Source organism: Siniperca chuatsi, linkage group LG4, assembly GCF_020085105.1.
Source record: "Siniperca chuatsi isolate FFG_IHB_CAS linkage group LG4, ASM2008510v1, whole genome shotgun sequence".
NCBI lineage: Eukaryota > Metazoa > Chordata > Actinopteri > Centrarchiformes > Sinipercidae > Siniperca > Siniperca chuatsi.
Genome location: NC_058045.1, coordinates 21,261,642 through 21,283,719, shown reverse-complemented (window position 1 = coordinate 21,283,719; position 22,078 = coordinate 21,261,642). Strand labels below are relative to the sequence as shown.

The following is a 22,078-nucleotide window of genomic DNA, read 5'->3' as shown; positions in this document are numbered from 1 at the left end:
GTCCATGTTTTGTTTTCATTATTCTGATGGTCTTGTTAGAACATTTTATAATGTTTGATCTCTTAGAAGGTAACTGACATGAAGAAAATGTATATTCATTTTTTTGAGTATACAGAGAAAGATATATAACTTCATGGAGGGATTTTATGTTAGATTTCTGACTTAGAAATCAATGGTTGACAGTTGTGTGTAATTTGTAAAACACAAAATGTGTAAACACAGGCGTAGATTGTGTCTTTGTTCTGAAAATTCAGTTATTCAATTAAGTGTCAGAATTTAATTGTCAGTTACACAATCCCTAAAGACTGTGGTGTGTATTTTGTTCTCGCTAAAAGCTTCACTGAGAACTCTGAAGTGTTGTTTTTGGTGCCAAGAAAGCTGATAGAATAGACGATTAAGTCAAAAGTAACCATGGCCCTTGGTGACAGAGTTGCTGGAACTTTTGCCACTCACAGGCTCCACGGGAGGTTTTGGCCTGAAAGGAACTTGAATGTCAAACTTGAGGAAAAAGTTGAACCCACCCTCACCCCCCACACACACCCTCCTTCTCCTATTGAGTCATCAGTGAGGGATTTTGGCGACCCTAATCCATGTTGTGCACAGTTATTTCAACCCTGAGCCAGCACTCTGAAGAAAGAGAGTGGGTGCGCTGTGGTGCTGGTGGTGAGGGGTAAGTTGCGTTCTGTCATTGTTGCCTGACTTCAAAGCTGCCAGCTCACCATGCTCTCTTCTGAAATCCCCCCAAACCTGACAACATTAGAATACCATCAAACACTCTCTGGCTGCCTTTGAAATGCCACTGACACTGTTTGGCACTGCAATTTGCAGACTCTAAAGAGCGCGCCCATGTTATTGAAATAAATCTGAGGCTTGTAATGGGAATGGAAATGAACGTATCTTTCATGCTTTGGCTTAGAAGTGAGAGTTGAATATTGAGATGGAGCCTTGTTTCCCTGGAGAGTAGGTTGTTGACTTTGTAGCTCTCCCTCAGTGTCCATTGTAGTCTTTCCTGTCATTTTCTTTTTCATTTTTCCTTTCCCCTTCTTATTTTCTCCCCTCTTCTATTCTCCACTCTGGTATTCTCTTCTTACCCTCATCCTGATGGCAGAAAACGATTCTGTCCAGAGGGAAGATTTTAAAATGTCTGTAGCGAGAGAGATAAAAGAAGCAGACTAAACAGTCACAAAGGTTAAGTGTACCAAGTGAGTGCTTTGATAGACTTCAGTCTATTGATTTTATAGTCAGGCAGTGCTAACCATGGACCTTTCCCATTTCACTTGGTGCTGGCATGATGGGAGATAGACGTGTATGGACTGACGAGCTTAATTCAGACACTGAGCCATCTCTACAAGGTTAAATGGGGAGGGTGGAAGAGTAGACACAAGAATGGTAGGTGATAGAATCTTCCAGTGAACTATTGTAAATCCCAGCTACATTGCATCCCCTTTTATTGAGAAACATGAACAATAACAGTTACATGACTCTCAGCAGTGGAACAAAATGTGTTAGTTACAGCAGTAAGTTGCCATTGTACTTGAATTGAAAAACAGCCTTTCCCCTTTTGCATGGTAATGTGTATGCATGAGGACTATCGGTTATTAAGGCTTCAATACAGTGAGAGTTGTGCTTCTTGGTCATCATTCAGGAAATTAAAGGTAGATACTGTTTCAAATAACATGCAGCTCTTCATCTCTCAACTGACTGTGGCTGCTCCTTCTTGTTCCATTACTCCATGCAATATTTAAAACTGATCTGCTGTCAAAAAATGACCATGTCTTGTTTTGTTGACGCATTTTTGTTGAGCATTTGCTGTCAGTGCTAACCTCAGTGACAAATGCATTGCATTTCAGGTTTAGCGATCTTAAAGACCCAAAAGCAGGACACGGAGATGGAATCTGGAAGTTTGATCACAGTCAGATTTACTGCAAACAACACAAATGATCACTCGTGGTAGGAGATTCAGGGCGAGCGGGACAGGCGGAGAGATACAGACGAGTGTCCCGGTTTACAGGCAGGCCTTCGGGGTGAGCGAGGCAGGCACAGAGTGCTGGGACGGGCTCCAGAATAACAGGGCAGGCTGCAAGTGCTGAGGCAGGTGACTATAGGCAGACTTCTGGATGGTCATGCTGGCTGAGATCACCGGCAGAATCTGGAGCACAGACAAAATAACAGGATCAGACAGAGAAACGAGCAACATGAGGAAAACTAGACTTGAGCTGGAGTTATAGCGTGACTGCTGTAGAGCACTGAACGATCTGGCAAAGGCTGGAGCGAGGTCTTAATTGGACGATGAGCGGCAGGTGTCCCAGTGATCAGCAGCAGGAGGGAACCTGGAGCGCCACGCCCAGACCAGTACACACACACACACACACCTACACAGAGAGACAGACAGAGGACCGACAAGGAACACAGGGAAGGGGAAAAAACAACAGAGAACACAAGGAAAGGGAGAGAGGTATAACTGACAGTTTCCTGTGGCTTATTCACAATCAGTGTTTTTAATGTGAAGCAACAGTAAGAAATGTAGGGTCTGCATTAGCAACCTAATACAGCTCCAATACCGAGAGTAAACACCAACTGAGACTGATATCAGTGAGATCAAATTAAAAACAGTAACGCTGGATTACATGCTTGGATCTTTTCTTGTTAATTCCTTGTTAGTAAATAGGTAGGTAATTTGAATCTGGACTACACCACTAACAATAACGACTACTGTATGAAGAGGTAGTTACAGAATGTACATTAAATAGCTATTATTGATCTTTCATTTTGATAGGAAAACTGTTTATAAGCCAAAGTGAATTAAATGCTAACGGGTTGCATTTATTACTATTTGTGCAAATTTTAAATTTATTTGTATGACAATGATTAAAACACATTTTATTTATAAGGTAGAGAGGATTGACCAGCTCGACATCAAGGATGTTACAGTATATTGGTTTCAACTATTAACGAGCTGGTTCAGCAGAGAAAGTGCGCAGCCTTTGCACTGGAGTTGGCAGCTGTGCTTTATCTTCAGAGAGGCACCACTGATCCACAAGCTGCTCTGAGAAACTTGATAAATATGTGCTCAAATCTGAGCTCATTTCTTCCTCAGAAAGATGGCCTCCCAATCCCCACTGTGAACACAACACAGGGATGAGAGTGATTTCCAGATCTTTTCTTCTGGTCATGAGCTTCCACAGAGTTCTCTGTGTTATGTTAAGCTGAAAGCATTGCATCCATAATTGATGAATCATGTAGGATAATGTCTTGACAGGCCTGTCCTTGTTGCAGAGGAGTGGAGAAACATAAACTTTCTCATCTAGATTTTTTTTGTAGTATTTGTCAACTTGGTAACAGACAACACATCAGTCCAGAAACATGTAGCTGCATTAATCATGTTAGCCATATGGAATATCCTGTACGTCATGTTACTCAAACAGAATTGAAAAAGAAGTAATGAAGTAATGAAGACCCACGCTGAGCGTTGTACAGTACCATGGGATTCCTGTTGCACCTGCTTTATTAATCAACAACATGTGTACACATCCACGCATGCAGACTTCCTCTGTGACCCCTCCCTCCGCAACAATAGGAAGCCTCACGGGAGGCCAAGGTAAAGAGGAGGTGAAGGATGAGGGAGGGGAGGATTGTCAGGGCTGAGGGTGGGGGAGGACACGGGGATCATGTCGCGACACCGAGGGGAGTGTGTGAGAGAGATAAAGAGAGGATGAACATGATCAGAAGGGATAAAGCCTGGTAGAGTCCTTGGCGGTATCTCCCTCAGTCAGGCAAGACAAGCTCACATGTACACGCGTCACATGCACGTAACTCAAAGGTGACACTTTTCTTCTCCTGTACCTTAAATCCTTTTTTCTTATCCAGTCCGGCAACTGGGTGTCGCTGCATTCTCTGTAGTAAATGCAACAGTCCTGCAAAAGCAAGCCAGACAACTGAATGAGTCTACAGTGCGTTGCATATAATGCAATGGGTCATAAATATTGTAGTATTCTTGTCTGAATAGAGATCACTGACTTATTGTAGCCTCGCTGACAGAGCCTTTCAGAACATCCTACTCTTTCTTCAGGGTATCTGTTTATCTTTGGGGCATCTGTTTATATCTAAGAATTACTCGTTTTTGTGGATCGTTTGGCAACCCCTCAAGTTCTTTTCTTCACTGTGCAGCATATACCTCAGTGACTGTGTTTCATGTGGCTGATTTTTCTTGACATTTCTGTTGTTTGCAATTTGTTCACAGTGAAGGCTTAACATCTACCCATTCTGTGCATTTCTTCCAGTCGAGTTTGATGACTGCGCGGGGAACGAGGACGTGAAGTTTAAGGTGTCGGACGCTAGCTTCCATGTGGACGGGGATCTGAATCTGGTTCCTCAGCGAGATGTCCTGTACAGCGGGCCAGTCCTGTTCATCCACGGGCTCAGTGCACACGCAGATGACATGGCACAGGTGGAAGTCACCGGACTGCCAAACACTCTCAGGGTTAGTGGAAACTGCTGCTGGTGTGTGTGTGTGTGTTTTTTAAAATCAGTTTTTTTATTTACACTTCAAGATTGAAAAGGTTACGCTTCATTAAAGGTTACTGTAATGTAGTATAACTGGACATAATATAACAGTGATTAAATAACAATGCCCCTGGGTGAATAAGGATTTACGAGCTGTTTTTTCCTTTGATATTTTGGGGAATACATTTATTTGTTTCCATGCCAAGATTTAGATGACAAGGTTGATACCATTCTCATGTCTGTACTGCAAATATGAAGCTACAGCCAGCAGCAGGTTAGCTAAGCACAAAGACTGGGAACAGAGGGAAACAGGTGGGCTGACTCTGTCCAAAGGTAAAAAAATCTGCCTACCAGCACCTCTAAAGCTCACTAATTAACACGTTATATCTTGTTTGTTTAATCATGTACATAAAAGTATAAACATGACCTGCAACCTTTTTATCAACCTTAATTTTAATTGCATTGTTGTGCATTTTATGTACTGTTCACAAACTGCAAGCCCTGGCCTGGGTGCCACTGCACCCCCAAACCCCCTGACCCTCGACCAGTGAACATACAGATTTGATTCTATATCTGTGTCAGCTGAGCGCTGATTGTCACATAGAGCTCTGCTCTCCTGCGGCTGCAGACACACCAGCTTCTTCTCTGCTGCAGCTGCTAATTTGACATTTTTCTTTTGTTTGTTCACACGGTTTTTCAGGACTTTTGTTTATACTCTATAACGGATGCGACTTGAAATGCAGCAAAGTACAAAACTTGAGATTAAACAATAACAGTCAACACTCAATTACTTAAGTACAAGTAAAATGAATGATTTAAGTATAATTAAATGATTTTTAAAATGACTCAAAAAAGTACAAGTGCACAAAAAAAATTACTTTGTTACAGTAACAAGAGTAAATGTAATGCGTTACTTCCACCTCTGCCCACATCCAGTCTCTATATGTCCTGACCCATACTGGTTAAAAACTCCTAAGCCAGCTACAGTCCTATGGTAAGGTAACTTCAAATTTCCTGTACAGACATGAGAGGTATCAATCTTCTCATCTAAGAAAACAAATATGTTTATTTCCCAAACTGTCAAACTATTCCTTTAAATGAGGAGACAAGATGGAGAGTTTAGCGTGGAAAGCTTGCTTGGAGATGTAAACACAGGCACCAAGTGTCACTTACAAAACATTCATACATTAGTGATCGTAATTGCGAATTAAAAACATTAAAAACCAAATTCATCAAATGTTCAGAGGCATCTGTTGTCATATTCATGCATACGTTTATTAATTCTAATCACTCATAAATGTGAGGCACACCCATGCGACCTTAATTATCATGAATTAACAAGTGTACCACCTCAGAGATGCCACATTAGGCAGTTGGGAAACACCCACATCCATAATCTTTGAAGCCAAATGGACATTAACTAAATAACTTAAGTGATGTAGATATTAAGGTAATACTCATGTCATTTAAAGAAAAATAGCCTTCTTTAAAACAAGCAGATGCATTACAGCCTCAGTAAAAGATGATATGGACGAAGAACACAGAGAAGCTGATTGATGTTACATCCACCAAGAGAACCATATAAGAAGTTAAAAGAAAGGGTTTCGATTTACTAAAGAGGAACATGTGAAAGTCGCTGGATGACGCCAGGAGAACAGCTGCTGCTGCGCTCTGCCAAACCTATGAGCATATTGTTGCCATCACTAGAGATGTGTCAGTTTCTAGCACTGTTGCAGATGGCAACAACAACGGAGCCCAGCACTAAATATGTACACAGGCCGATGGACTTAATCTAACTAACCAGACAGTCTAGATAGATTACTGACACTTAAAAATGGTTAGCCCTTGAAAAGGTGCTAAACACTTTGCAATGTACCAGCGAAAGTGTAAGACTCATAACGGCCCACCGTGGGTTTCGCATATGCTTCACACATGCTCTAAATCAGTCTGGTGCAATTTCTTCTTGAATCTACGAATAAATCAGAGCCACTTAAACTTTGATGAAGACCCAAATCTGCGTACATTTCCCTCTGCTCATGTTTTTAATCATCCTTCATGCATGAGGTTACATGGAGGGAAAGAGGAAAGGAAACACTTTTCTATAGGGCAACATAAACAGCTGCAATGTTTTTGCTCCAGGGTTTGCTGTTTGAAGAATTACACTGGCCAATTCCAATTATATGGGAATTTGGCCAGTAAGCCTGCACCCCAACAATGAGCCTTATTTCTCTCCAAATGTGTCCTTTTGTTTGTGTAATCTACAGAAATTTGTTTCTGTAGCCAGCAAATTGACTGCCTTATAAAACTCTGTGCACCTGAATAAACACCATTTTCCCTCATTCATATCCTCCATAAACTTCAATTCCCCCTCTGTTTAGGCCAAATACGCTAAGTTGATTAGGAAAAGTTTCCAGAGACTGCAGGTACAGATCATCTGTCTTCCTGCTGCAGTGCTCAGAGTCCTGCTGCTACCATTCCTCCAGCCGCAGGCTTAATGAATGTCTCCATCCCTTTCGCCATCATTTGTTTGGTTAGCTAGTCCATGGGTGTTACCTTGGCAAGTCATTGTGGATATAAGTGAATTAGTCTTTTGGCAAGTTATGTGTTAAGTTTCTAGTGACTAATGTGACCGTATGGTCCGTCCTTTGCGTGAGTGAGTATGTGTGTGTTTGTGTGTGCTTACTTTCCATGAGACATTTTTGTTTGGCATTTAATTTTGTAGTGCATTTCTTTTTAGTAGGAGAATAGGAGTTACATTTTTAAGCCATGCCAGAGGTTCACACTGAAATATCTTGACAACTATTAAATAGATTTCCATTAAATTTTGTACACACGGGGCACCCCAGTAGCTTTTATTTTGTCCAATACTTTGGTTTATGACCAAATATCTGCAAAACAGCCTCAGCTGTACTTTGTGTTTAGTGCTTATTAGCAAATGTTAGCATCAACATGTTAGTACTGTCATTGTGAGCATGTTAGCATGCTGACATTAGCACTTAGCTCAATGCACTGCTGTGCCTAAGTACAGCCTAACAGTTACAGAGCCGCTAGCGAGGCTGTAGACTCTTGGTCTTGATACAGTGTATAGTTCAGCATAGTTAGAAATAATTAAACTATCAAATGTTCTGAAATGTAGTCACTTATTGAAGGTAAATTCCAGTTTATTGGGTCTTATTTTTGTGGCTTTAGCCATCATTTATATGGGTTGTGATAACATTGACTGCAGTAATTATTGAGATCTGGGAACATGGTGACAACGCTACAATGGAGTCTGGCGGAGCAAAAAACACGAGCAGCAGAAGATCAGATAGATTGTAAACAAGATTCAATGTCATTAGACCCAGGTTGTATTTAGCCGGAATTGTCCTTCAAGAGCTGGTACAACATGTTTCTCAGGGACAACAAAAACATTGATAGTTGGTACATAAAGCTCATTATCACCACAGTTTTCACCATTTTGTCTTTTACTTTTTGTCTTTCTTTGAATTCCTGCTGTAACATGCCATCAAACTGTATCAGGGGGAGTTTAATATCTCAGATTAAGTATTTTATCTTTCCTGTGAACAAATGCTTTAATGTCTGTGTTTATCCTAAAGTAGATTCACTCAAATGTTAATTGCAGAGCACACACAGCTACAAAGTGCATAAATTAGACAAAGGGTAGAGAGAAACAAAAATGAAAAAAGATTGATGAGCTGGGCAGAGAGGAAGACAACCTTAAACTAATAGAAGGATATGAGAGAGTCCTCTAGTGAGGCATGGTGGTTAAAAGCTCTCATTATTTCACTATCAATTAATCTGCTGAAGCTCCTCAAGCTCTGGGACTCATATCATCAGAAAATCTATTGTCCCTTTCTCTGTCCATATCCTGTAGTCCCCCCATACTCCCCCACCCTGCGCCTCTGCACAGTCTCAAGTGGCCCATCAAACACGAATTCACAGTTGCAGCAGCTTCTAGAGAATCTGTAACCAACTCATGGCATCTTTAAAGCTTATTTCAGTAAGCCAGGGGTTTGACTTGTAAAATGACTCTGCTGACGACACTGACTGCACTGGGATGCTGAGCTTTAAATCTCCACTCTGAGATAGTACTCATGATAGTCAAGCTGCCTTGATGCCTCTTTGCTGTTTTTCAATGATTGTACCACAAAGTGGGTTTCTTTTTGAAATTGTGTTTTAGTAATGAAATCTCTTTGTTTTGCTCCTGTCGGAGTTAGATGTTGTATTTGCCCAATAAACCTCCCTTTGTTTCCTCTCTAACACAGAGCGGAAACATTCCATGCTGAATTTATTGGCATTACTAATGGTATCGTGGCAGAAAATATTGGCTGTTGATAATTGATAAGTGCCGTAAGCGAAGGTGGAGAGAATCAGTTTTTAATTCCTCAGCGCAAGCTGTTAGTTTGCTGTAACACAGGCCCAGAGGGTGAGAGGCAGCTGATGAATGATTCCTATTATGAGCAAAACTCTGAATTCAAAGAGTAATTTATTCCTCTTTTTTTTGCAACCGATCAATATGTGAATTAATGGAAGAATGCATTTCAATTTAACAAATGTATGCTCCAAGATATGGACTTTTTTGTGAGTATTATTCAGTGTTGTTTTGGTTGTGTTGTGCAGAACAACAGTTATGCAGAACATTTTCTTACCTTCGGGGGGCATAAACAGGCACCATTCAAATGTAACAAGTGATAAGAGGCAAAATAATCTGAGTCCAAAAGCCTATTTATTTTGCCTTTTGTTATGTTTCATCCATTTTAGCACACTGAATAAAATGTAATATTGCATCCTGAGCAAAATCCTCATCCTGCAAAGGCAAATAGATTTTCTCTAACCAAGCTTTCAATGTTCAATGAGCTTTCTGGGGATGACTAAGATGTGACATCTTGCAACCGCAGCACAACATCTCACATTATACAACACAACACAAATAATCTTCGTCTCTCTGTCTCCATCCCACTCACACTATCTCTCCTTAGCTTGTTCTGTAGCTGTCATTTGTTAATTCTGTTTACTGCCTTTGTCTATTGTCTGTCTTTTTTTACATTGGTTACTCCTAACCCTCCATCTTTTGCTGAAATAGTTTAATATATCTGCTTTTATGCGTGGGAGTGAGTACTGGAGAGGAAACCAAAGGGCTTAACGTCATGTTAATTTACAAGAGCTGCAAAACAAACTTTCACCTTCAAATTATTGATGTGCACAATTCCAAAAAGCTGTGCTAATTGTAAAAATGCTTTGTCACATCAGGTGAAACACTACAATCAGGGAGTACAACATGAAGCGTATGAAAAGGTATTTGGCATTAATGGTACGAGCATCTGAACTGCATTTTGATAAGACCTTCTGCTTAATGCTGTTTTGATTATCATGACTGAAGAGGATAACCAAGAAGCCCATCATTTTTCAACTGGTGATAATTTTTTTCAGATATCATCATTTTCAAACCATTCTCAGGCACAGCCAATCAATTAATACTCCTCATCCCCATCTTATCTGGGGATAATAGTCTAGCTCCACTTCCATCAAAATATTTACTGTTCATAAGGATGGATGCAAGCAGCCAAACAGAGTTCATTTTCAGCCTTGAACAGTGTCTTGCTTTGGGTGGTCTGGCTCCAATTTGGCTTATAGGAGTCTTAAAGGTCAGGGATGTAACTCGTATTGTTAAAACTTTGGAATAAATCCTAAAATTAGGTGACAACTAAAGTGGAGAAGCTAAAATTAGATAATTAAAATGATACTCCGATCCCTTAGATTCAGTTAAAAGCCTCCCTTTTGGGTGCTGTACCAGCTGCAGATGAGAGAAAAGTCTGACTGTGACGGAAGTCAAGGGAAACATGGATCATCACATGGATGACTTTTTCAGGTCAGCAGAGGATAACAAAGGCATTATTTTAGAAATGGGTTTCAAGAAGAAGAAACGGGAAATGTTTATTGATAATCAAAACAGTTAATATTTTATTCCTGTGGGATGAAAAATGAGTTTATAAATACAGATTAAATGCCCCTCTGGCATGCTAGGGACCGATAAACTCAAAGTATGGTGGTCAAGATTCAAACAAGACTTTTTTTTGCCGAATTCACACAAACTGGCATATTAGATGTACATGTTTCCCGTAAGAACACTGATGGTTTTCATAGTTGCTGTAGTGAATTTGAACATGACATGATTTGCACGATAACATTGCATACAATACTGCAATGTGCTCTAACACATGAACCATGCAATATGAAGACAATTTATAGGACCAAACATTTATTGTGCACAATATTTGTACAATTAGGTTAAATTTATGTCTAATACAGGGAGGTTTGAATGGCTTCATTTTATGATGAGCTTGTTTTGAAACCGTTATGTCTGGATTATTGTCAGTACACACTCTACACCACTATCTGCAGGTGAGATTGCACACACACATACTTTGGAATAGTATTAATTAATTCAGCTAATTGAATATTTGAAATAAGCATTAGTCATTAGTGTCTCGCTATATTCCGCTTGACTAAGATGAAAAGTGTTTATGCTTTGTTGATTATACTTTAACAAAATGTGAAACATTGTGCTGTCAACACCCACATTGAGGGACGTATTACCAGGTGAGGTGTTTAAATTCAGTTTTCTACGTATACATTCTGCTGACACTAACATAAGTGAGCTTAACCGTATATAAGGAGAACTGACTGATTGCCTGTCCTGGCTGCATATCCAAGAGTTAATTCCACATTGACATACAATGCTGGCCTTGATATTATCCATTTCTCAGCAGGTCTCCAGCACATTGTCAGAAATGAGTAATGACACTTCTCAATATAGCATTGAGAGTGAAAATGGCAGAATGGACAAGGACATGACTTTAGTGCCACAGTAACTCTGAGCTCAGATGACAATGACAAAGGCTCCATCTTTCTCTCCCTCACACATGCAGGGACACACACACAAGCATACACACATAGTGTAGCACAGTATATATGCATGAGAAGCAAGCTTGTGACGGGGAGGTCGTTGGTTCAATCCCCACACCGGCAGGATAAATCTGGGTGGGGAAAGTGAAAAAGCAGCGCTTGCCCCTCCCTCATTACCACCACTGAGGTGCCCTTGAGCAAAGGCCCTTAACCCCAACCGCTCCAGTGGAGCTGCTCAGTGGCCATCAGATCGGACTGTGGTTGTACTGGGCAGCTTCCAGGTGCGAATGTGTGTAACAAACGGACAGAGCTGAAAAGGAGAACAAGTTCTAATTGTCCTCAAGATAGCGGGCAGCTTAGCTTGCTATGCTGTCACGCTATCTGGGCATATAAGATGTGTGTGTAAGCGTAAATGTACGTGCAAATGCGTGTGGGTTAGTGGGGAGGAAAGAGAAAGAAAGCACACAGAGTAAGGCACAAGGGATCTGAAAAGCTGTGGAAAAGCACAATAGCTGATACACAGATATTAGCTTCCACAGTGGCTAAAGCTAACACAGTTAAACAGCCCAATGGTGTGGTACTGATACAAAATGGAACGTGCTAACACAAAAGGAAAACACACAGCAGTTAAGACACAGGGGTCCGTTGCTCTCCAAAATAAGCAAAGCACAATTCACAACAATGAAGCTTAGATGAAATAACACACAGTTATACAATCTATCTCCAACAGGGGTTACAGTGGATAAGATGATGAGCAGTGTGGTGTGTGGCGCTAGGTTTTATAGATGTGATATTGTCACAACTGCGCATCTCATCCAATAGGAGTCTGGTGTTTAGATTCAACTGAGATCTCGCGTTGGCTTCCATCGGATCTCGTGTTAGTCTTACACCTGGGTGTGAGTTAATGGCTGTAGGGACATGACGCTGTTCTACTGTCTGTCCTGTGTTTCTCAGTCGAGCCTCTTAGTGAAGGCTTCAGCTTTTCAAGGTAGGCCTGTCTTTGTCTCTCACACGTGGTGAGGCGAGGCGAGGCCCAACAACAGGACACATTAAAGATTCATGGCTTCTTTCTTTTACAGTGTCACCAAGCTGTAAGAACACTATTCATCACATATGCATTGTATTCTCCTTACTGAGACTTGGCTTGATGAAACTGTAGCAAAGAACTGAAGCATCACCATCTAATCATCTAATTTTTAATTTTCATACTGTACCAGGCCTAACAAGAAGGGTGGTGGTGTTACATGATATTTTATCATAAATATATGTAACACGTAAATGTAAATGTAAAAACGTCTCATTTGGTTCTTACTCTACTTATGAGTATTTAGCTCTGGTAAAGATCTGTATATCCCTGTCTAGTGCTCACAGTTTACTGCCCTCCAAGGCTTAAAAAAGGCTTTTTTATCTGAATTTGGTTAGCTTTTGTTGATGTTTGTCGACCATGGTTATCAACCATTGAGTTCATACAGCACACTGCTGGTACTACTCATAATCAGGGTCACACTCTTGACCTGGTTATTTCTAAAGGCCTTGATATAACCCCAAAGTGCATGCTAGATGTTGGGATTTCAGATCACTTTTGTATTTTGTTCAGTGTTGCTTGGATGACCAAACATGTACTTGGTTTAATTTGTCTTCCTTGTTCCTAACTTTTCTGTGAAACAAATTATGGATGTAATTGCGCCTATAAAAACTAATTTCTGGTAAAACAAAAGCACCTTGGAGGAATATGGAAAGGGTGGGTGGAAGACCTCAGGCGTACGGGTCGGGGGCAGGACAGAAGCAGAGTTGAGAACCTCAGGCGGAGGGCCCGGGGGCTGGACAGGTGCGGGACAGGAAACCTCAGGTTGACAGCCCGAGAGCAGGACAGAAGAGCAGAGCGGGTCAGGGGGGCGACCAGGAGGCAGGGCTGAAGGGCTGGGCAGGTCTGGGATGATGATCAGACATACGGAGCAACAATGAAGGCAAAACCCCTCTGGAGATCGAACAGGATGCCAGCAGCGAGGACAGAAGGCCTCTGGAGGTCTGGCGGGATGCCAGTAGCAAAGACGAAACCCCTTTGGAGGCCAAGACAGGAAGACAGCTACAGGGCAGCAGGACTGGAGGCCGGTGACAGGGCAGCAGGACTGGAGGTGTTTAGGAGGTTGCAGCCCAACTGGAACTGGAGATGGTTGCAGCCCAACCAAAGTAAGGGATGGTTGCGGCCCAACCGGAGCAAGACGTGGTTGCTGCGATCCAGCACAGGCAGGATGTGGCTGCTGCAATCCAGCAGAGGCAGGACGTGGCTACTACAATCCAGCAGAGGCAGGACATGGCTGCAGCTCAGGGGATTCAGGGATGTGCACAGAGAGTTCAGGGAACTGCTGCAACTCAGGGAGATCAGAGGGCTGTTGAGGCCCAACCGGAGGTTCAGGAACAGGAGGTTGCAGCCCAACTGGGACAGGAGATGGTCGCAACGCAGGAACTGGAGATGGCCAGGCTGCCAACTGGAGACCCTGAGCAGGAGTTGGCCGGTCCACAGACTGGGTACTGTCACGTTTAAGTGTCAAGCCGGGAAACAGGGAGAGGACCCAAACGCAGACAAACTGCCCTGGTCAGACTTGTCAGTTAACTTAAAATTAGCTCAGACAACCAGAAGGTTTCTATTCTCATACTTCTTTACTTCACTGCTGCCTTCAGTACTGTTGACCATATAATTCTTCTTCAGCACATTGAACACTGTTTAGGCCTGAGAGACACAGTTCTGAACTGGCTTTCATCTTATCTTACTGGAAGATCTTTATCTGTATCTACTGGCAACTTTGAATCAAATGAAGTTGGCATTCCGTCTTCTAGTGTGCATGCGCCAACGTGCATGCTGCCTGTTGCCGCAGTAAAGAGTTTCCCCTCGGGGATCAATAAAGTATTTCTGATTCTGATTCATATAGAGTCCCACAAGGGTCAATTCTTGGTCCACTGCTATTTAACTTGTCTATTCTCCCACTTGCGTCCATCATTCAGCAATACAACATTTCATATCACTCATCTGTTTCTGCCAACTACCTTAGTCCAGTGAATGACCTCATCCAGTGCATTGCTGATATGAAGTATTGGATGGCCAAAAGCTTTTTACAACTAAATGAGGACAAAACAGAGATTATTTTAGTAGGTCCCTCTGTTGGTTTAACCTTGTGAGCATGCCAAAAACTTGGTTGTGATTTTAGATGCTGATCTTAACTTCCAGAAGCACATATATAATATCTCCAAGACTGCCTTTTATTATCTTAGAAATATATCTAAAGTTAGATGCTTCCTGTCACAATCAGATTCTGAAAAGCTGCTTCATGCTTTTATTTCCATTTGACTTAATTATTGTAATGCACTTTTTGCTGGACTGACAAAGCAGGTGTTAATTATATTCTAGCTTATTCAGAATGAGGTAGCCAGAGTTTTAACTAAAACCAAAATGTTTGAACACATCACTCCTATTTTAACTTCTCTTCACTGGCTCCCAGTAAAACAAAGAATTGATTTTAAAATACTTCTTATTGTTTTTAAAGCTATAAATGGCTTTTAGTTAGGTTTAAAGTGTGTGGCTAATGGGTAGTTTTTTTTATCATAGTCAGTATTTTTATCATGGTTATTCCTTTTTTAATAATAATGATAACACCTACTTATCTTATTCCATTTATTGTAATGCCATTTTATCTTGTTTTTATCTTATATGTTTCCATATATGTAATACCTTCTTATCTTATATGTTGTTATCTTGTACGTTTTTGTCATGCATGATTGTTGCCTATTTTTCTTGCTTGCTTATATTTTGAAGCACATTGACTCTACGCTGTCATATGAAATGTGCTATATAAATATACCTGATTTGACTTTTCCAGAATACCCTGTGGTGAGTTATCCTCGACGAGCAGGACAAACGTCTATATCCAGCTGCATGCGTTTGTCAGTGCGTCTCGCCATCCTGATCCACCCGTAGAACATTGATAGGTTTTAAAGCACCACTACTCCCTCTCCATATCCACTGTATCTCAGCTCAGTGAAGATGTGGATTTGACAGCATGATCTATCTTAGCCCTAACTCCTGTCACCAGTCCCACATCCAGCCACTAAAATTACCTCATGGTGCCTGCTTGCTTCCCAGCTCTTCTTCCACTCCTTTACAAATATCACACAGCTGAGACCTGTGCATGATGGGATTGATGCGCTCATCCCTGGGCCTCAGATTAAGGCTGGATTTTTACAGGCAGTGCTTAAAAGTCCATCAACTTGCTTGTGAACCGGTCACATACATATAGCCTACACACACCACTGACTGTGCTCTTTAGACACAAAATAGGTCATGTAATCTCTCTCATTTTTGTGCAGTGCTCTGTTTAACCGCTTCAGGTCCAGTTTTAGATTTCTGTCTTTGACATTTGGAGGGTCATCCCCCAGTGGGTTTGATAAGAGTGGCCATTTCAGAGACTGCTCAGTGTGTCTTTGTTGTTCTGGTCCGGTTGTGTTTATGATTACTGTTTCATTGTGTTCTCTTTGACCTTTGTAGCTGGGAGGGGTGGAGTGGCGAGGCGGCTTGTGGGTGTGAGAGTGTTTGGCGTTGCCCTCTCTGTCTCAGTGTCGGCACTGTGCTGTAAACAAATGGCTCAGTTTTTCCCTCTTACCTGCTCTCTTTCTGTCATTCTGACAGGGGTGAGAGTGGTGCCAGAGTCCCTGTCAGCCAAGAACAGCAGTGTGAACAGTAAACATGCAAATAGTTCCCTGCATGCACACACACACACACACACACACAGCCATATCTGTGTGCAGTACACACTGTCAATAAAGTGTTGTAAAGTAGGCTACAAAAGATGAAGGACAAAAGAGACTATTTGCATTGCAAATTAAACCACAAAAACCTCAGGTCGGTATTTTCCCTTTCATATTGAAACTGTGTTGTCATTTTAACCAGGGCTCAACAACTGGGCTTGTTGCTGTGTTGTTTCTTTCACTGTCATTGTTCTGTCATTTTGCTCAACATTTAAGCACTGACTGCCTTTGTATGGACAATGGACTGTGGTTGCATGGGGTAGATCAGATTAGTGTTAAGAATTGTTAAAGTCCAAGTAAAATCACATTTAGTCATCCCTTTTTTGCTGTCAACAATAATGACAGGCATGTCGATGTCTGTGTTTGATTGACAGCAGCTAGCAGGCTGAGCCCTGGCAGGGAAAAGAGAGATAAAATAAACAAACTCTCACTGACAACTGTAGTATACAAGCCATGGGCAGACATTGTGTTGTTAGCAGTGGTAATGAAGGGTAAGGACCACATTAGCATCTGAACAGACTGAAATTACATTTGCAGTTACGTTTTTAAGCTCAGCTAAACCTTAATTAGCTAACTCGCCTGCGAACTGAAGTTAGAAATGCGCTTTCCTTGTGGATGTTGATTTGGTCATTAGTTCAGCAAACCAACACAACACAAGATGCGTGTCCATTTTTTTTGTTAGATAAGGAGGAGACTTTAGCAGGAAAGCTAATGTGGATTGTTGTTCAATCAAAGTCTGTGGCTCTTGTGTTGTGTAGCAGGTTGCTGTCTGGCTGTTAGTCTGTGCGACCATCTACCTATGATAGAACCCTGACATTACTGCTTCATGCAAAGATTTGATTGGCTGTATGATAACAAGTTCTCCTAACAGAGTTGCAAAGTGGGTAGGGGCGCTGGTTCTGAAAGTGTTTTTTCCCCATTCTGTATTCTCATTTCAGTTCTTTAAATGAAATCCTTAACGTTACTTAACACAGAAACATAGGACTCTCCTGGGTAATGTAACGGCCCTATAGGTTTATGTTATGGCCACACACTTAGTTTCTGACAAATCATGTTTTGTCTGTCATTTTGGCACGGGTCTTAATACTACACAGTACCCATGAGCCTCGGCTGCCATTGGCATGGAGAAGAAGCCAGTCCGAGGTGCGAATCAGGGCGGTAGCAAATTCAAAACGCTTTGTTGACACAGTTGAGAACAAAACACAGTGCCATAGTTGTTGAATTCACCTGAAATTGAACTGAAGGATTTAAAAGTAAATTGATTTAAGCTGCAGATTATGTTTTTCCAGTTTTCTAACACCATTATCTTTAGCTTCCACCCGTTAGCAGTGCACATCACAGAATTTGAAGGTAGTCGTAGTTAACATCTCCCTCGAAGTTTCTATGTACACAAGCTTGTACCTCCGACTTTTTATCAAAGAACCAGATATTTTCTAATGCAGGTCTTGATCTTTTGTACTGATGATTAAACCTGGGAGAGTTTCATGTTGATCCAAGTCGTAGAAGTGCTCTAACTGTGAGTCACGTAACATTGTCTATGGAAAAAATGAATGGGACTTTTATTTCCAGAACCAAGGGTGGCCGAAAAATGGCAAAAATAGTACTCTTGCTTTGGGTGAACGATGGCGACTCTACAAGAAACCTCATGGTATCAGTGAGGAGTTCTCTGCTGAGACTGTAAACCAGTGAAACAATATTTTTACTATTAACTGTTTTTCAATTGCAGTATAAACAATAGAAGAAAAGCAACAGGGGCTTATCACTGATGACACATATTACACACCCTAGCTTCTCCCACTGTATTACCTGCTATAGTCTCTGTATTGTAGAAATGACTTATTATCATTAGCTTGAACAGCAACTTACCCTTCATCCTTGCAGTATGATTGCCATCTAAGAAAAACTTTACCCAACAAAATTATGCTTAAACTATGGAAGCTAGCAGATAAAAGTCTCTTTAGCTTTTGGGCTGAGAAAGTGAATCTCACAGACCTGTTATGGTATTGTCCTTGGGTTGCCTTCTTTTTGAAGCAGGTGGCAGATTAGCTTTTTATGCAGGTAATGTCTTTCCCTCTGACCTGCCTTATGATTATTTTGGGAGATCAGGATGCATCACTGAACAGTGCTGCACTGCTTAATTGTATCACTGGGTAGTAGGTCTTGAAAGACATAAACAGAGCCAATCTGAGAGCAAAGAAACAAAACATACAGGATGAAAGGCAAAATGTAAATCCATTGTATTGAAATTTATGTTAAATAATTTTAATTTAAATAAATTGTATCGAATAGTTTGGACCTTCCAGCACTAAAAACTTATCATGATATCACACAGAATTGTACACAGTTAATGTCCAATAATGTTTTATTTCTATTATTAATTATAATACATTTGTCTAATAAAGCATAAGCATGTTTTGTGGACATATTTGTGTGGGTATGGCAGAGCATTTGTGTGTGTGTGTGTGTGTGTATGTGTGTATTTGTTGTCTCTTCTCGGCTCGTGTCCAGATGTGCAGACAGTCAGCAGACTTTTCTCCCCTGTAGGTCATCACCTCCATGTTAGCAGCCAGGATCCCAGCTTCATGTTCATATTGTCAGTGACATACATTATTTTCATCAACATCTAAGCAGAGGGGGCCTAATTGTATCAGTGATCTCGACGTTAAGAAGAGAGGATAAAATCTCTTACTATATTATACAGGAACAACCACATCTGTTTACAACGGCAGGAGGGTGGAAGATGAAATTAAATTATGCTATTGTGTTCTCAAGAGCAAAAATAACATTTCAGATTGGCTCCTTCTGCATGAGTAACACAATTGCTTCGTCAAAACCTTGTCATCTCTCATTTCTTCATTTTTACCATCTGTTATTGTCTTTGTTGCTCTTGCTGTAATGCTTTGTTTTTTCTACTTCTCTCTCCTGTCCTAACATATGGGCTGAATAAAGAATATAAAAATCTGATTAAATTGCAGTGAAAACAGCAAAACAGTTATTTCATGTTTGCCCAGAGAATCTCCTCTCCTCTCTTCTCCTCTCCTAACATGTAAAGCATGTGGTTCTGCCTACCAGCTGCAGGCGCTCAGCCTCTTTGCATTCCTTGTTATATAGTACATACCACCCTGCCATCAAAATTGGGAATCACTCTAAGAGTAGCTTGTTTAAACATTTTTCAAAATGCATTCTTGACCACACGGGGGAACGCTCTACGATGTGACTAGGCACAACATAAAATATAAATTGTTATTTCAAAGTTTAACAATATGGTTTCTCTTCTTTGTGTTTTAGGATATCCTGGGTCTTGGCCAGATGCTGCCATACAGATCTAAGAGATCCCTGCTGGTCCCTCCTATGATCATAACTGAGAACCAGAGAGCTCCCTTCCCCAGGATTATTGGCAGGGTAAGAAACACACGGTCCTATAATAAACTCAGGTGTGCTTAATTTCCCAACATTATCCAAGACTTGGTACTATTTCATGAAAAAAAAAAAAAAAAAAAACTGACTTTGGTGTTTTGCATTTGAAATGCTCACCCCAGTAAAGTGCTGAAGGTACACGACCAATGATTCGATATGTGCAAATGTTTTTTTTTTTTTTTATGTTCAGTGACAGTTTGGTCATTTTTTAATACATTTTCACAACAGACTTATTTAGCCCCCCCAAAAAGAGGGGGTATGGTGTGCTTCCTAACCTGTTATATAGCTTCATAGACAATTGAAGGGAAATATAAAGATGGTAACTGTAGCCATATACAGGAATATAAGAATGTGAAAAGATAAGCGGTGGTGGTTCTGTGATTATGATTTTGCATCAAGTCAAAGACAAGCATCAAATGGGTCCCTAAAGTCATTGCCAACCACTATGGAACTAGATGCTTTAGAAAGGTCTTTGCCTTCACCGAATCATTTTTTATTTCATTGATCTAGTGTTTAAAAGTCTTTTTGCATTGACTGTTTTACAAAAATACAATATATTTCAAATATAGGAAGCAATTCTTTCCTATTATAGCCCATCATATGTATTCTGACAAGGTTATAATCATTTTACTGAAATGAGTTTTGGCTGAGTGGGATTTCAGTTGAGCTTATATCTCTTTGACACCATGCAGTTATCATGATAAGATGCAAACTCTGAAAGGGCCAACACTAAACATGTCAGCTTAAACCTAAAATTACCTGAGAGTTCATATTGTGTCAGACTAACATAGAAAACACAGGGAAATTTCCATCACATGCTGAGGCTGAGTTTCTGTCAAACTCCATTAACCTGTAGCCATTTATAACTTATGTGACTCAGTCAAAAGATCTGCTTTGCTCCTGCTTGAACAAAAAGTTCAGTGCCTGCAGCTGTTTAACATATTGTTTCTTCTGACTGCTGCTGTGGGCTAACACACAATGACCAGGGACTTATCTATGTAGAAGATACTTTACTTTTCATGGAAGCACAGCAGTAACTTGCTGATGATGATGATGATGATAATGATGAGTGTATATTTTTTCAATGAGCAATTGCCTTTTCTTTCAGAAACATATTCTGATGTGAATCTCACATCTTCACAATACTGGAAATTCTAGGTGAAAATTATTTTCAGATAGTTATTAGTTATAGTTATTAGTGTGGATGTAAGTAGGAACAATGTTGTAATGGTTTTGCTTGCTGAAAAGAGAAGCTTTATTGCTTTATTTAATGATTTCTTAAGTTAAATAAGGACAGTGTTCAATTTATGCCTGAAAAAATCACTTGATCATAGAGTGAATACCTACTGAGGTCACTGCATAGTGAAATATTTTGTTTGTTGCCTGGACATTTAAGCATTATTTTACTGAGATGACTAAAACATAGTGCTTCCATTATTGGCCACTTAATACAAGGGCAAGAGATGGGCTTTTTATTTGTCACACATAGACAGAGATTTGACATTGCTGCTGCTGCTCATCTTGGCTTGTTTTCATCTCCTTCAGTGCATGTTGTTGGGATTCAGGATGCAGCAATGTGGACCTCAGTGTCACCTGCACAACTGATTTACTTTATAGCATTCAATATTGTGTAATGTATTTTCCTCTTAGACATTAGACATTACTTCACAATCAGTCAATTAAGCAATCCAATTTCAGATCCTGCTGCATTTTTTTTTCCATCTGAGTGGAGCTTTTACCAAGTTGAGGTTTTAATGTCCACAAATAGAGCAACATGTTGTTTATGTCAAGAGCTGAAATGATGTCATTTACTCAACACTAGAGTGGCAGCAGATGTAGTGGTAAAACCAGACTGAATTACATTTAAAATTAAATTTCCTGATGACGATGTTTTCGGTTGGGCACTTACTCAGATTCTGTGTATTTCTGGATAGGCAAGATGACTTGACAAAATTGGCCTAAACCTTATGGGCACGAGTGATGAATAATGTTGATGTCATAAGATAATAACAATCAACAGTTGTAAATCTGAGGTTAGTAATTCTTTTTTGCGTAAGAGCAATTAATTCGTTCAGAAGCAAAATCAGTTACAGTTAGCATCCAATAACATAAAACACCCAAACTGTGGGCATTAAATGAGGTAACAGTTATCTGTAGACTCTACACAAGCTGTAAACGTGTCAGTATGTACATATAATTTAGATGTATAAGAGGCCTTTCAATGAGTATTTGCAGGGCCCAACAACAGTTGCACTATGCAAATGATTACCAATTGTCCATATATGTGAAATACATACTTAATACTTGATGTCTTGCTTTCACAATTATTTTAGCTGCTTTACTACTGTACATAAAGTGTTTCCTTTTTTTATAGGGTATGGGCATAGGTGGCCATGTTGAAGGAGAGACAGCTACACCCAAAAAATCTCAATGTGCTGCTTTCAAAAATGAA

At 40.5% G+C, this 22,078-nt stretch overlaps 1 protein-coding gene across 1 annotated transcript in view; it reads left to right on the top strand.

Moving 5' to 3' along the window:
• Positions 1-22,078, top strand: part of cdh13 (cadherin 13, H-cadherin (heart)) — a 344,376-nt gene that overhangs the window by 107,824 nt on the left and 214,474 nt on the right. The window contains exons 3-4 of the mRNA XM_044193744.1: positions 4,281-4,480; positions 19,498-19,611. Coding sequence (XP_044049679.1) covers positions 4,281-4,480; positions 19,498-19,611 — 314 coding nt within the window. The remainder of the gene's footprint in view (positions 1-4,280; positions 4,481-19,497; positions 19,612-22,078) is intronic.